Source organism: Melospiza melodia, chromosome 2, assembly GCF_035770615.1.
Source record: "Melospiza melodia melodia isolate bMelMel2 chromosome 2, bMelMel2.pri, whole genome shotgun sequence".
Classification (NCBI taxonomy): domain Eukaryota; kingdom Metazoa; phylum Chordata; class Aves; order Passeriformes; family Passerellidae; genus Melospiza; species Melospiza melodia.
Genome location: NC_086195.1, coordinates 21,589,586 through 21,604,355, shown reverse-complemented (window position 1 = coordinate 21,604,355; position 14,770 = coordinate 21,589,586). Strand labels below are relative to the sequence as shown.

Genomic DNA, 14,770 nt, shown 5'->3' with positions numbered 1-14,770 from the left:
CCCTCTGCTCAGCCCTGGTGAGGCCACATCTGAGTGCTGTGACCAGCTCTGGGATCCCAAGGACAGGAGGGATATGGAGCTCCTAGGGCTGGTCCAGTGGAGGGCAAAGATGACTGAGGGACTGGAGCCTCTCATGAAGAAAGGCTGAGGTAGCTGGGCCCATTCAGCCTAGAGAAGAGAGACTGAGAGGGGATCTTATCAATGCTTACAAAGGTCTCAAGGATGGGTATCAAGAAGATGGGGCCACGGTCTTTTCAGCTGTGCCCAGTGGCAGGGCAAGGGACAATGTGCAAAAACTGAAACAGAGAAATGTTCATCTAAGTGATGGTGACAAAACAAGTGTAACAGGATGCCCAAAAGGGGTATGGACTCTCTTTCTCTGCAGATACTTGAAACCTGCCTGGATGTGATCCTGTGCAATCTACTCCAAGTGAACGGGCTTTAGCAGACAGCTTGGACTAGATCATCTCCAAAGGTCCTTTTAAAACCCAGCCATTCTGCAGTTCTGTGATAATATACTGGTTTAAATCTTCATATTAACAAAAACCCCATCCAAAATCTAAATAACATTTTTGTATTTCATCATCTCTGCAACCACATCCTGTTCATGTTATGAAGTCTAACACAGAAAATCCAAAAATACTTGAAAACTATACGAGACAAAGCAAAGACAACTACAACCAATTGAAATTTGATCAATTTACAAATGTCCAACATGTTTAATCTTGAGACATTTATTTCTTTAATTATTTTTTTATCATGGTAACTCTTACGCTTATCAACCTACTTATTTCACATGGTTTCATGCTGGCCTCTTAATTTTTCTGTTTTAAAGTTACACATTCTAATTTAGGACTATAGAATGGCTGTGTTTCTCCACCAAAAAAAATATGTTGATTTTTAATAGCAAACTGCACAAAAATGAGAACATTAGTGCAAACAACAGAGACTTCTGTGTTCACCCACTACGTAGCATACAAATATGTAAATTTTTTGGTCAGGAACTATTAGAACTCTAATTGCCTACCTGCAATAAAAACAGATGCCATGCCACTGAGCAGGCTCAGGTAAGGTCTCTTTCAGTATCTCCTATTATAGTTGCTGCACTCTACTACCTCCTACAAGTCCCTAAACACAATCTAGTGCAGTTCATAAAGGTGAAAGATGTGTGGGTTCAGTTCCCAGCACAGCTGTCCCAGTAACTGCTGTTTTTCATGAAGACAATGTGATTTTCCTGCTGTGTTCCTTGCACAGTCACACAGACTTGCTCTGCAGTAAATTGTTACTAACAAATTTACAGTACCTCATCCATGCACTACATAATCTCCAAACCCTTGCAAGAGCTTATAAAAGCTGCTGGCTCCTATATTTCAGTTCCACACAAGGCAATGTTCCTGCACAGTTACTGCATGTTCTGTCACCCAGAATACTGACATTTTCTTTTTTTAAGAAAAAAAAAAGAAGGTAAGAGTGATGAACTGCCATATTCTGCCTCTCTTCATACACCCTTGCTATCACTGCTTGTTCTGCAGGAAAAAGGAAGGCATCTCCCACTGCAGGGCTGGGGCATGTACCTAAACACCCCAGTGCACCTCACAGAATTTGCCCCCACTCAGGGCCAAAATGGGTTTCTGGGTGTCCCCTTATGTTACTGGATGCACACAGCTCCACACAGGATGAGTCACTGTACACTCAATAACTCAGCAACTCAGTTAGTACACCCCTGGCACAAGGTGACAGCATGAAAATCCATGTCATTTTTGACAGGTCTGTGACATAGCTGTCTGTGACATTCTCCAATTCTAGAAATTACACCACTTTGAAATCCTCTTATTTCCAAACTTTGAGTCACTATAAGGATGCTGACTGCATTATTTCTTTTTATAGACATTTATAGCCTTTAATACAAATATTACCTCCAGGTATGTTGCAGACAGTGAGATTCTGCTCCAGATTTAGATGGTGCAATGCCTCTAAGTTCAATAACTATAACACCATTATAAATAGTGGCCACCTAGTTCAAGATATCTGTGTTGGAACAAGAATATTGCTGTTCTGCTCAGGATTTTCCCTCCATTAAGTATAACTAACTTTGGCAAACTATTCACAAGGTGAATGTCAGTAGGGGTGCTGGCATTCTGGTCACAGGACTCATGCTCTTTCTTCTGGCAGGAAAACAGCTGCAGCAGGATTGATTGTTCCACTGGGCTGAATCTGCAGACTGTGAGTTGCACAACCCTGTCTGACGCCTGTGGGAGACATCGTTGTCTCCTCATCTTTGAATCCTGCCCCTCTTTTTTTTCAGCACAGATTGCCAAGAATAGAACCTCAGCTCACAGGGAGACATTAGGCATCTCTAAGGTTTCTACAAATGAGCTGTCTAGGCTCCCCTCTGTCCTCAGTAAAGAAGAGAGGCATCTCCAGAGAGCAATTCTGCTGCTGTGGGGGATGGATTGCTACAGAAGTCACCTGCTTTTCTTTTCTAGCAATAAAAGAAGCTTGGACAATGAGTTGACATCTCACTTGCAGAGGCTAAAGTTCAAGGTGATCAGTCCTGACAAAGCTCAGAATATATAAGTCTCACTTTGGGTAACGAAAACCACATTTTTTTTGTAAACTGAACATTCCTGATTAAAATTGACTTAACTTTTATTTAAACTTTAAATTGTTCCAGCTTTCCATGAAACAACCCAAAAATGAAATATAAGGGGGAAAGGAAGAAAAAAAACCTAGCATAGCCAAGACAGGAACAAATATGCAAAATGTGCACATACTCAGCTGAAACAAAGCTTGCAGGTTTTAGGGAGGAATAAGGATGGATTTGAAAGTAATTGGCATAGCAGGGCCTGGAAGGTAACAATTTAAAAAGGCAGGCAAAGGATAAGAAGCAAAAGACACCTCTCACAATCCACAATATCCAGTGTGACATATTCCTATGTTACATAGCATAACTGAATATTTATACAGCCTGTCCTCTTTCAGGGTGATGCCACACACATCTAAACCCAAAAGCACTTAAATAATTCTGAAATTCTTTGAAAAATTCATGATGAAAACGTGACTATCCACTTTGTAGCCCTTGAGTTCAAGCACAAGAATTGAATGGATTTAATTTAGTGGTACTGCTACACATGTAGATTGAGCCAAGCTAAAAAATGAACAGTGTGAGCACATTTTGAAATAACAGCATATGAGCCTTTATGGCTAAACTGGAGCAGCCTATATGCTCTTAGACAACAAGAAAGGAAAACCCCTTTTTTATTTCTGAATGTGAATAGACACTATAAATTTATGTCATTTTCCTTTTGACTGGAGAAATAAACCATAAATTTGTTGTTAAGACTTTTCTGAAAACCAGAAGGATGCAGCCTAAAAGAAAACTAACTTCAAAATGTTTTCTGGCTGTGACCAACTATCCATTCTGTTCTAAATCAAGGCGACTGATAAAGTTTGGCATAAAGCTAAACATTCATATGTTCCTCAGAACTTTTGTGGGTAATGTCAAATTCTGCAATTTAAAACTTTACAGAGGCAATTCCTACCAAAATAAAAATTGTGTCAGCTCTGTGAAGATTCAGTGTCCCAGCATGACTGACTATAATTTTTGGATAGCTAACTCATGTCATTTCCTCCTGTAAGACATACACACAGACATAACACAAAGAGGAGAGGCAATGTTTCCCTCCAATGTGAAGATGAAGGGATGAAAGGATGGGTGTAGGATTCTACTATGAATTACTTATAATATTGTGTTAATGGTTCCACAACACTGAGATGGATGGGAAGAGTCCTCCTTAGAGAAAATAGTAAAGCAAAATTTGACAAACCTGTCTTCTTCCAGTAAACTTTGACCTGAAGTTGATTGTCCTGATAGAAGGGAGTTCCAATTTTAAGAAAACGAGTGGTTTTCCTTCTTTGAAAGGCTGGGTAAGGATCTACCAGTCCTTTCTGTGGTTTCCCAGCTGGTGTCCGTTCCTCTGCAATACACAGAACAACAAGGAAACTATTTAATTAACTACAGGGCTGTATAATGGCTGTGCTAAATTTGGTGTAATTCAGAAAATAATAGTATCTTTATTCCAAATGATCTTATTTCAATTTCTTACCTATATGAAATAAATATAAAGAATTAATGGCAGAAAAATCACTCATTTGAAATTCAGTCAAATTTAGAAAGTAACCAAAAAAATAAATATGTTTGCATAGGGAAATGTCTGTAAATTTTCTGAAGAGTAATAAGGAAATGGACTGTATTTGTATCTCAAAGAACAAGAAATGTTAATAAAAAGATTTTTTAAACAGGCACAGTATCTACTAGTAGTTCCCTCTAATACTTCACAGTCTTTATATTCATGCAGTGTTTGAACATGCACAAAATCCAAGGACAGCATTGAATGTAACCCACAGAGTGCCACATGTGGTTACTACATCAAAGTAAATATAGTCCTCTGGTATGCTATATATGAACACTGTGGTCAGATTAAAGATCTGCCTTGCCCACTTTCCTGTTCCCAATAGTGAATGGTAAAGGCTTAGTAAAACATTGCAAGAGCAGAATTTTCTTTCAGCAATTCCCTTGGTGCTGTGTGCCTTGCTTCCAACAAGCAATTGCAATTGAATGTCCTTCATCAAGCATTTTCTTTGGTAAAAATTTATCATCATTTAGCAGGGTTGACAGTACTTATAGATATTTTCAGTTGAAAAGAAAGAAATGTTCATTCAAACTGCACTTTTCATTGCACACTTGCAAATGTATCTGATCTAATTAGGAGGATCAGATTATAACCAATGTATTTAATTCAATATTACACCTAAGTTAAAACTAAAGTGTCCAATAATAAGGAAGTGGCAAATTATTAACTACATACCTGAGAGAAAGAGGGAACGATTTAGGTTTCAATAATTGCCAGGAGTAATATATAAACTTGAACATTTTGCCTCGTATGCAGCTTCAATTAAAACTGACTTGCTTTATGGCCAAGTTTCACTGTCTTGGCCCTTTGCTGAATCTGATACAGTTTTTCATTTTATTATTTTGTTTTATATTAAACTACCAAACTTAATTCTTTCTTAAGGCAACCATAAAGTTACTACTACCCAAATGAAAATGAAAAAGTTATAGAGAGAAGTACAAACTAAAATCTATTAGGTATTCCTCAATTTAAATTATTTTAATTTTATTAAATCTCTCCTTTGCTATCTCTGTCTGCTCCACTTTCACAAAAACCAGGACACCAGTTTAGAATATTTCTATATAAAGATCAAGCAAGAATCTTGCTACATTTCCCAGAAGTGAAGCACACAAATACAGTGAGGCAATGCCTTTCTGAGTGTGGGGAAATGTAATGCCAGAGGGCTGAGGTCAAAGCTCACAGAAATTGTAGGACTAAATTACTTCAGAGGGGTATGGGCTATCTCTATTCTGACAATAGGACCAGATACCCAAAAACCACAGCTTAATTCCACACAGAGCTGAGTACCTGACAGTGGGACTTCAGCAAAATTGGCATGTTGCTTCTGGAATTATTTCCCAAAGTCCATGGAAGTCCCAAAATAAAGACAAGCCAAAGATGTCATGTCCTAGATAATACTTCAGGCAATTTTTTTTGTTTCTTTTTCATATGTCTCCATTTGCTTCTGAGTATTCTCAAAATTACATCAAGCAAGATTGGCTATGTACCTAACTCACCTGAGTGAGATATAGAAGATGAATTTGCATCTCCTCCAGGAGAGGTTTTTACTTGCTTTTCTATGTAAAATATAATCTAGCCATTTAAAAAAATGTCCAAAAAGGCCTAAATACATCTGTCATTGATAGAGTGCTCTATCAATTAAAGTGAGTGATATCAGTGGTTTAGTTTCAAAGAATCTTGACTCCTTTACCTCATGGCTTTAAGAGAAGGGATGCTCAATTTTTTTCTATAAATTTATTACTGAAATACTCAAACAAATATGTGTTTTACTTGGTACAAGCACTGATTTGCAGTTAAAGAGAAAATACTGCTCATTAAATAAATGGATATTAAAAATTTGAACAGTCAAAATTCTTGAAGTAAACAAGATCAAAAAGATATTGTTCCCAATGTAGTTTTACTCTAGTTTAAAATACAATACAACAATTAATGAATATTTTAGTACAAAAAAGTCACCCCAGTAAAGTAAAATAAAGCAGAAGGCATTAAAAAATCTGTACTAATTAGACATAAGTAGGTAGCAGATTTTTAGAAAAACTACTGATGGTCCATTTTCTGAAGCAAAATCATGGAGAGGGCAGGGTATCCAAGCAAAATTGTGGAAGGGATTTAAATCTAGTTGTGACAAGGAAAGGAAAGAGGTTCCACTGCAGTGGACAGATAATGATGAAGCAGTGGAGTCACATGTGAGGTATAGCATAAATGAACTCCATTTGGTGGGGAATTTATAAGTAATAACTCAGATGTCACCTGCATCAGATTCTGAAAAATGGTTTGAAGAAGAAAAACTGAAACAAATATTTTCTCCAAACATAAACCCAGAGGTGATATAGACCAAGAAAATCAGAACATTAGTGAGGCCACAGAGAGCTAATACAGACCTACCAGTGAAAGGATTTCTCACAGAAAATATGAAATGGTACAAAAAACTACATGCTTGTATCTCAATTACTCACCTTCAGTTTAGAAGCCTTCTGTTGTATGGAAAGTCTTTATTTACTATCATGTTTAAAGATTATGGTGGTCTGACCTAATATCAGGAGTACCAATAAAGCATGACAAAGGTCAGTTGATTAATTTTCTCTGCTGCCAAGATGGAAACACTTACAAAGCTATACTGATAATATAATGAGACAAAGAACTCACAAAGCTTGCCCATTTTCTCTCTGGCTAGTTGTATCCAATGGCATCTAGAATTTTCTCCCACTTAGCAGGACACAGACCAACCTCAGACAGATAAAACCTCACCATCAGGATTCTTTGATTTGACATAAACTCAGCTGTGAGCTGAGTTCTTACTTAAAGCTGTGATGTTGTGGTGACATGACAGTCAAGACGACTGCACTGAAAACTAAAAACCTTAAAGTTAGCACCAGGAGCCAGAACTTCACAGAAACTTTATTAAAATAAGCAGGAAATTGGGTAGGGGGACAATGTGGAAAAAAATTTTTGCTTGTTTATCTAGTGAAATTTGCAGGGGGGGAAAAAGAGAAGAAAAAAAAGCAGCAAACCCCACAAACAATTCTTAGGAAAAAACCAGCAAAATCTGAAATCTCTCAAACACCAATGATACTCCTCTACCAGAGCTCAATGGCTCACTGTATGCAATTTAACACCCAGTTCCCACAGTTATTTTTCCTCTATTACCTCTCCTGTGTACATACAGAAAAAGAAGGGGAATTTAATGTGATAACTGCAAGAAGATTTTGATACCATGCAGTCCTGCAAACTAAGCTCCTTTTCTGGGGGATGAAAAAAAGCACGGGTACAATCTAGGAGGGCCAATAAGGAAAAGGCAGAACTCTTTTACTTACATTTGGCTTCACTGAGGATTTAACTCAAACTTGCCTAATACACAGACAGTGGAGATTCAAGCTGATATTTTGGTATGGATTTGAAGCAAAGACTCAGTGCATGGAAGACATGAAAACTTGACCTTCTGCTGTCTCTCAAGATGGCCCAAAAGAGTAGTAAAGATTAGTTTAAAAAGGAAAAAGAAGTATGCTTCAGCTTATTTTTTCTTCTTGATCTATTAATACCAACCACAGGGAAGAAGGTCTGTGATAGCTAACAATCACATTACAATATTTTATGTATACCCAAACAGAATATGGCAACAACAGCAGTTGATTAGTGAGGCTGAAAGTAATTACAGATCTCTTATGAAAATGGCTACAAGTTTAAACTGTGAGTGTACTTTAAAGAAAGAATGTAAATGAATACAAAATGAAATGGAGTCAGGGCAGAATAATTAAAATCATATTCTTTAACATCTTATTTTCAGAACTCTGCTGTATTAGTTAATCAGCAATTGGGGCAGTAACTCAGTATTGTACTGTAACTGTATAAATAGCATTTAAACAAGGTTAAGATTCATGGTGTTCTGCCAGATTCAGATACAGTTTGCAATTACATTACTTAGCATGTGAGGTTCTAAAGACCTTTACACTATAATCTATCATCTGAACACCTTGAGATTTTAATTTGAATGTGGGTCCTATGTGTGCAATATTTTGAGAATGCATCGTTGACAGACATGGAATGTTTTAGATTCCCTAAAAGAAGAGTCAGTGTTTTATATATCAACTCATAGCAGACACAAGCTTTTGTGTTCCAAGAATCTGACTTAAAGGGCTACTAAAAATGGTCAGGATTTTGGAAAACATTGCAGGTTAATACTGTCCAGTTAAGACATATAAAAATGATTTTGTTCCACCATTTAGAAACACAGTCAGTATCTCTATACCTGTATTGAATCTAACAAATATTAACACTACAGTTATGCAAAGGCTTCCATTTTCTTTGCAACTCTTTATTTTAGGTTAGTAGAGTCTGAGTCAAAGAATTAGGCAAAAATTGTCACCAATTTTTAAATAAGAAATTTAACAAGAAAAGGGTACTCAACTTGACCAGGAGATTATCACTGTGCTATGGAACAGCCTACTTAAAGAAACTTAATTTTTTTAAATTTAAGATATCATTATATAAAACGTTCAAATTCCAGATAAAGGAGAGAGACAGCATTCAGGTGTTTGATTACTCACTATTATTCCTGATGTCCTGAGTCGTGCTAAAATGGAGAGAAACCTTTGCACTTTTTAGGCGTATCTGACCCCAACGTGTCACTGCCTGCAGCTCCACATTGTAGTTGCTGTTGGGTTGGAGCCCCTCCAGGACCACATAATTTTGGGCCTATAATAGAATAAATACACAAAGCAATTATAATATTGCTGAAACACATGCCTTTATTAAAAGCAGACTTGTTATCTTAGGCACAAAACCTTTTTGAAGTTAGAAAACTCATATATAAATTTCAGAGCAAAATTTCCTTTCTGCAAAAGATTTCTTTAATTGGACTCTGTTCTTCTGTGTCATTTTAAAAATACTAACCTACTTGATGTTTGCATAATTTTGGCAATTTCTTGGCAATTCCAAACCTATTGTTTAGGCAAAACCAATGAGGCTTTCTTCTATATAACAAGGTTTTTCTCTTATGCCAAAATCATTTTAGCAAAAGGAATTTAAGCACTTAGTTCCACAATTTCTGTGTTAGTAAAGCAATTGAAAACTTTTTGCTAGAGACAGTCAGTCTGAAGATAGCTAAAGTCCAACATTTAATTTTTTTTTAATACATTCTATTTGTTTAAACTCTTGAAAATAAAAATTTAAAAAAACATGCACCACCTAAAAATACCCCCTCATTGGAAAGAACACTTCTTCTTCTGTAGAATGGAAAACAGAACAGAAAAAAAACAATTTCTAATGTCATGGAAGTGTACAAAATGGGGAAACAACAGATCAGGTTTATCACTCTCCAGTCAAAAACCCATTCATTAAGGCAAGGCACATGATATTGTGAAGAAGAGTCCAGCCTTCTCAGTCTTATATTTTATTTTGCTAGATTTAATTATAAAAATATCCTTCTAGTCCATATGCCAGGTTGAAGACATTACTCCATGTTTTTGTTAGAATTTCTTGTGCCTTTCAAGTTTGAAAGTCCATATAAAGTAAAAAAGATAACCATGTACCAAGGTAACCACCCTATATTTAACATTTAGGATGATAAAAGGAGATTGCCAGAAAGTATTTAGCATTAATTATCTTTACTTGTTTAGTGCTGACATATTGATTATAACTTTTGATTAACAGTGTCAATATTGTAGTCAAACTAACTCAATGTCTACCTGGAGTGAATTCATATGGAAATCAGTAAGAAGTTATTTGGGTTGGGCTACATCTAAAGGTAAAAACTGGACAAAAATAATCTTCAGTGGTCTTTAACGATTAAGAATTTTCCACCTTTCCTTTTTTTGTTTTTTAAATGTTCAGGCATCTGCCATTCTTTAGCCTAAGAGTTGCCACAATATTCAAATGACCACTGATTAGCAACATCATCAGGCATGTCCTGAATCTCACTGGCAGTGCTGTGCAGTTTCATGACATGCTGCAGAAGAAAAAGTACAAGTCAGGAGCAATATGAGAGATATTGTAAGAATCTGCCTTTTCTATAATGCACCTTGTATTTCCCTATATTCAAGGTCAGAACTTTGTCTCAATTACCCTAATGTTCTAATGGACCTGGTTTAGTATTATTTCTATGTAGGAAGTGCCCTATGGAAAGGTGTTGAAGATTGCAATGCAAGATGTTTTCAATTACCATCTGTAGGGCAGATTATCTTTTGTCACGTGGGCAGTTTGCTTTATCTCTCTCTTTGATTGACCACATTCACACCTCCCTGGGGAGGGGACACCTGCTGATAACAGCTATTGAATGTCACTTCACGACTGATAAGAACTACAGCATCCCATTGTGAGATGCTCAGCCCAGAGGGAGGAGCCAAGCATTGCTACCTGGATATAATCCAGAGAATTTGGAGACACAGATTTCTCCATGGGATTCCCCAGAGGAACAGCAGCTGTCTCTTCTTCCATGGGATCTTCGGAGGAAGAATACATCCTTCTCTACAGGATCCCTGATCCAACAGAACCACACCTGACACTTCAGGAGGACTGCAGCCACATTTCCAATTGGACTGCTACCAATATGCTGACCAACAGGGTGTCAGTGTTGTTCTAGTGTAGTGCATTATTTTATCCTTTTATTTATTAAAGAACTGTTATTTCCTGCTGCCATATTTTTTTTACGTGAGAGCCCCTTAATTTAAAATTTATAGCAATTCAGAGGGGTGGGGAGGGTTTACATTCTCCATTTCAGGGTAGGCTCCTGCCTTCCTTAGCAGACTCCTGTCTTTCCAAACCAAGACAAAAGGTATTAAAGACCCAGCTCAGTTTTAAAATTATCTGGGGTTTCTGATGTACTGACTAGCTTGTAGAGAGAAAGCTCCCTGTTATCTTTAGGCTGAAGCCTCTTTCCTTAAGGTCTTTACCCAATGTAAGGTTTCTTGAGGAACACAAACTTTTCTATGGAGCACAGTCCAATCCTACTCCTATCCTGCCACAATTATTTTTTTAAACAACAATAAAGAACTAACCTTCCTTTCTGTGCAAATTGACTTGCATGATTTCATCACACAGCCTTCACTGCCTTTATTTCTGTCATGGTTTGGTGACTGAGGGACAGAGGGGGAATTGTGTCCCTCTGACTGTCATTCATCACAGTGCAATGGGCAGACAGAGCCAAAACACAGTGTTAACATTGACATGGGGCCAAAGTCTCACTATCAAAAGCACTGAGAATCAAGTCATATCTAAGTGATTTCTGTTATTCCTATCTATTTCTATTAATTGCTCTAAAATAATATGCAATATCCTTAAGGATATCATAACAAAAAGTTTTTCAGTAAAGCAATATTTAACATATTAGTCAATAAACTCATAGGAACTAGCTGCTAAGGAAATATTGCCAGATCTTTGGTACAGGAGTTTATTTAGAGAGTTTTGTGTGGTTTTCCCTCAGACCTACCCTGTCTGTTTAACGATTACTCTATGACTGTGTCATAAGTTTTACTTGCATAGTGAAAGAACAATGTGACAGACAATGACAGGCTTTTAAACAAAATAAACACTTTAAGAAGCACTAACTGAATAAGCCTAAATTTAGAGAACTGACAGCATTTAAATTTCATTCATCTTTCCTGAAAAATCTTATCGTATTTACCTGTATTCTAAGGCAGAAGTTTACTTCTCTCCCTGAGTTCAATGTAAGAAAAGAATTGAGAGATCAAAATATTCTATGGGCTTCATGATACTAAAAATTAGGACCACTATTTTACCAGTGGCTGAAATCACTGGAACTTATCACACATTTTATACTTACACTCTATTTTGCATAAACATAAACCATATTTCTGTCACAGTTACTGATTTCTTTCTTACCCCATCAGTGATCTTCCTTCTCTTTTTTTTTGCTGGAATTACGTATTTGCTGTATGTCCAGCTCCAGAAGACTTTGTAGTGGTGCACTGGGATATCAGGCTCTTCTGGGAGATCCCAAGTAATCATTGCATTTACACTCCCATCATTGTTTGCACTGATATTGGCAATCCTGATATTAGATGGAGCTGGTGGAGCAGATGGATCTAGAATTTAGAAAAAAAATGAAAATATTTTAAGGGAAAAATCATCTTCATTAAGGTAAAGATTACCTTCCCCTCATGAATTTATGAGGCATTCACAAACTGGATTAAACACCCTAAATACACTAAGGAAAATCTGGGCAATGCCATCTTGTAACTGATATGGCTTCTTGTAAATTCTAGAAATTCAAACTCTACTGAAATAAAAATTATGGGTTAGCATTAGCATCTAGTTTGTCATTATTCTGTGTTGTTGACAGTTCACAAACATTATGAAGCTTTATCAAAATGCACCAGACTACCAGTTTTCCTTCTGTCACTCACTTTAAATACATAGTGAGTGTAAAATACTCAGTTGTACAAGTGGCCTTGTAGAGCCCCCACAGAACTGCATGGCTGAAACACTGAGTATCTTTTCATTGCCAGATAATTCTCAGATGATTAAATTATTTTTTGACATATTGAATCTTTCTTCAAAATTCTAATATTGATATCTACCACCATGGGACACAAACACTTCCTTAGACTAAATTTAATTAAAGCATAATGATATATTACACTGTGGTAGAAATCTATAGGGGTTTTTATAGAATGTCAAAAAGCAATTAGCTACCCCTTTGATTTATTTCACTATTCTGGTTCAATTCCTGGTCAATATCAACTGAGATTGTATTCCTTCAGTTGTCTTTGTGCTGACTCCAGAGTCAAGGACACAACACAGTCAGAGTTTGAATAAGATTAAATATTTAATCTTTTCCAATATTAAATGTGAGGTCCTCCTTGTGGATTCACTATATGATATCCTGGTCTCAAGTAATGTCAATCAATGAAGATTTTGCAGCAATGCTTATGAAAGTCCAATTTGTTGTTTACTAATTCCTACTTTTTAATTCGACTTTTTAATTTTGACCCTTTTTTAAATGTCTCTGTCAGCCAAAAAATGATGACAAAATACAAGGAAACTGCAAAAACAAAATTTACATAGAAGTAAGCAGCGAGACTAAAAAAAAAATTAAAAGCATATCAGAAGAATAAAGGAAATTCATAGCAATTAAGACATGTTATGAATGTACAGCCACATGAGCCATCACTTATTTGCCAGAAATAAAATTGGAGGTGTGAGGAGAGGACATCATTCATTCATTTACTGTATGGTTCACCTGCATTATTTTAAATTAGTAAATGAGCTGTTAAATAAACATTCCAGACATACCTAATTCATCAGATAATCCCCATGACAAATGGTCTCACTGAAAAATTCTATCATTTACTTTATAAAAAAGACACATTCCGAATTAATAGACAGCATTTCCCTTTTAAACATCAGCATATGTGAAAAAATTACTTATTCCTGTTATTAAACAGGACTTTTGCTGAAATAACAATGGATATTCCTGTTACCTCACACATTCCATTTTCGTTAAATAGTAATGGATGTCCCTGTTTCCTCACACATACAATCCAATCTAAATTTTGGCCATAAAAGTTCCAAAGCATACTTAAGAATTCTGGAAATTGAACATAATTTCCAAACAGTAATAATGCCTCCCTTCTCACTTGGGTTTTTTACTCCACTAGCAAGTCAGTTGTGTATATTTTTTCTGGCTTTGGAGAAGCACTGCTATTACACTTATTTCCTCACCTGTGAAGCTGCCAACCACTCCATCTTAAAGAATACTAAACCATTTATTCCAGAATTAAAGAAAAATTAGCTAAATAGTTTGTACTATTCTCTCATACAGTTTTGAATTTACTTCTGTTATTTAAAAGGTAAGTATAAAATGTAATTTAGGTAAACTAAATATAAACAGAATCATGATTCACATATATAAGACATTTATTAAGCATTCATCTCCACTGATTTAAAATGTTAGGGGCTTTTATATGTTATACGACATTATATTAGGGATATAAAACATTTATAACCTGAAGTGCAACATGATCATATTACTGTAGGTGAATTATTCAGGTTATCTCCCAGAAGTGCTATGCATCATGTATTATGTATACAAAACATATGGGATAAAATAAAAGTGTTTCAGAGAATATATCTTCCCAAATGGTCAGATATAAACAAAAACAATTCAACCTATAAAACATGTTTGTCCTCTTTCTGCATCTACAAAAGATAGAGAGTCATTTTCAAAAATATTTTAAAAAATGAAATAGCTCCTTTGGACAAAGTGTATTACATGATTAAAAACATTTTGAAGTTCTCGTCACCAATTTTTTGTAGGTCTAAAAACTAATGACCAAATTTAGGATTTTTTTCTTTTCAAATGTTTATATGTCCATTCTAGCAAAAGAAAGTAGTTAGAAATATGTGTGTACTGAAACCAATAGACCATTTCTTCTAAATTCTACAGCACCAGTGTATCTGTGCTTTCTATAATTGCACAGATTATTGAAAACATTATCAGTAGAATTTCTTCTGTGCTCACTAGACACAGTCCAGGCAGCAGAAAAAATGCTGATCCACATTTGGAAGAAAATCTATGAATGTTTCTACTTTGCTGTGTGAGAATACAAACATTACAATAA

General features: G+C 35.9%; 1 protein-coding gene across 2 annotated transcripts in view; it reads right to left on the bottom strand.

The window, feature by feature from the left end:
* The window catches only part of ANOS1 (anosmin 1), a 135,348-nt gene that overhangs the window by 27,997 nt on the left and 92,581 nt on the right, over positions 1-14,770 (bottom strand). For both annotated transcript variants that reach the window (XM_063147910.1, XM_063147911.1), the window contains 3 exons: positions 12,030-12,232; positions 8,738-8,885; positions 3,828-3,977 (listed from right to left, as the gene is read on the bottom strand). In XM_063147910.1, coding sequence (XP_063003980.1) covers positions 3,828-3,977; positions 8,738-8,885; positions 12,030-12,232 — 501 coding nt within the window. The remainder of the gene's footprint in view (positions 1-3,827; positions 3,978-8,737; positions 8,886-12,029; positions 12,233-14,770) is intronic.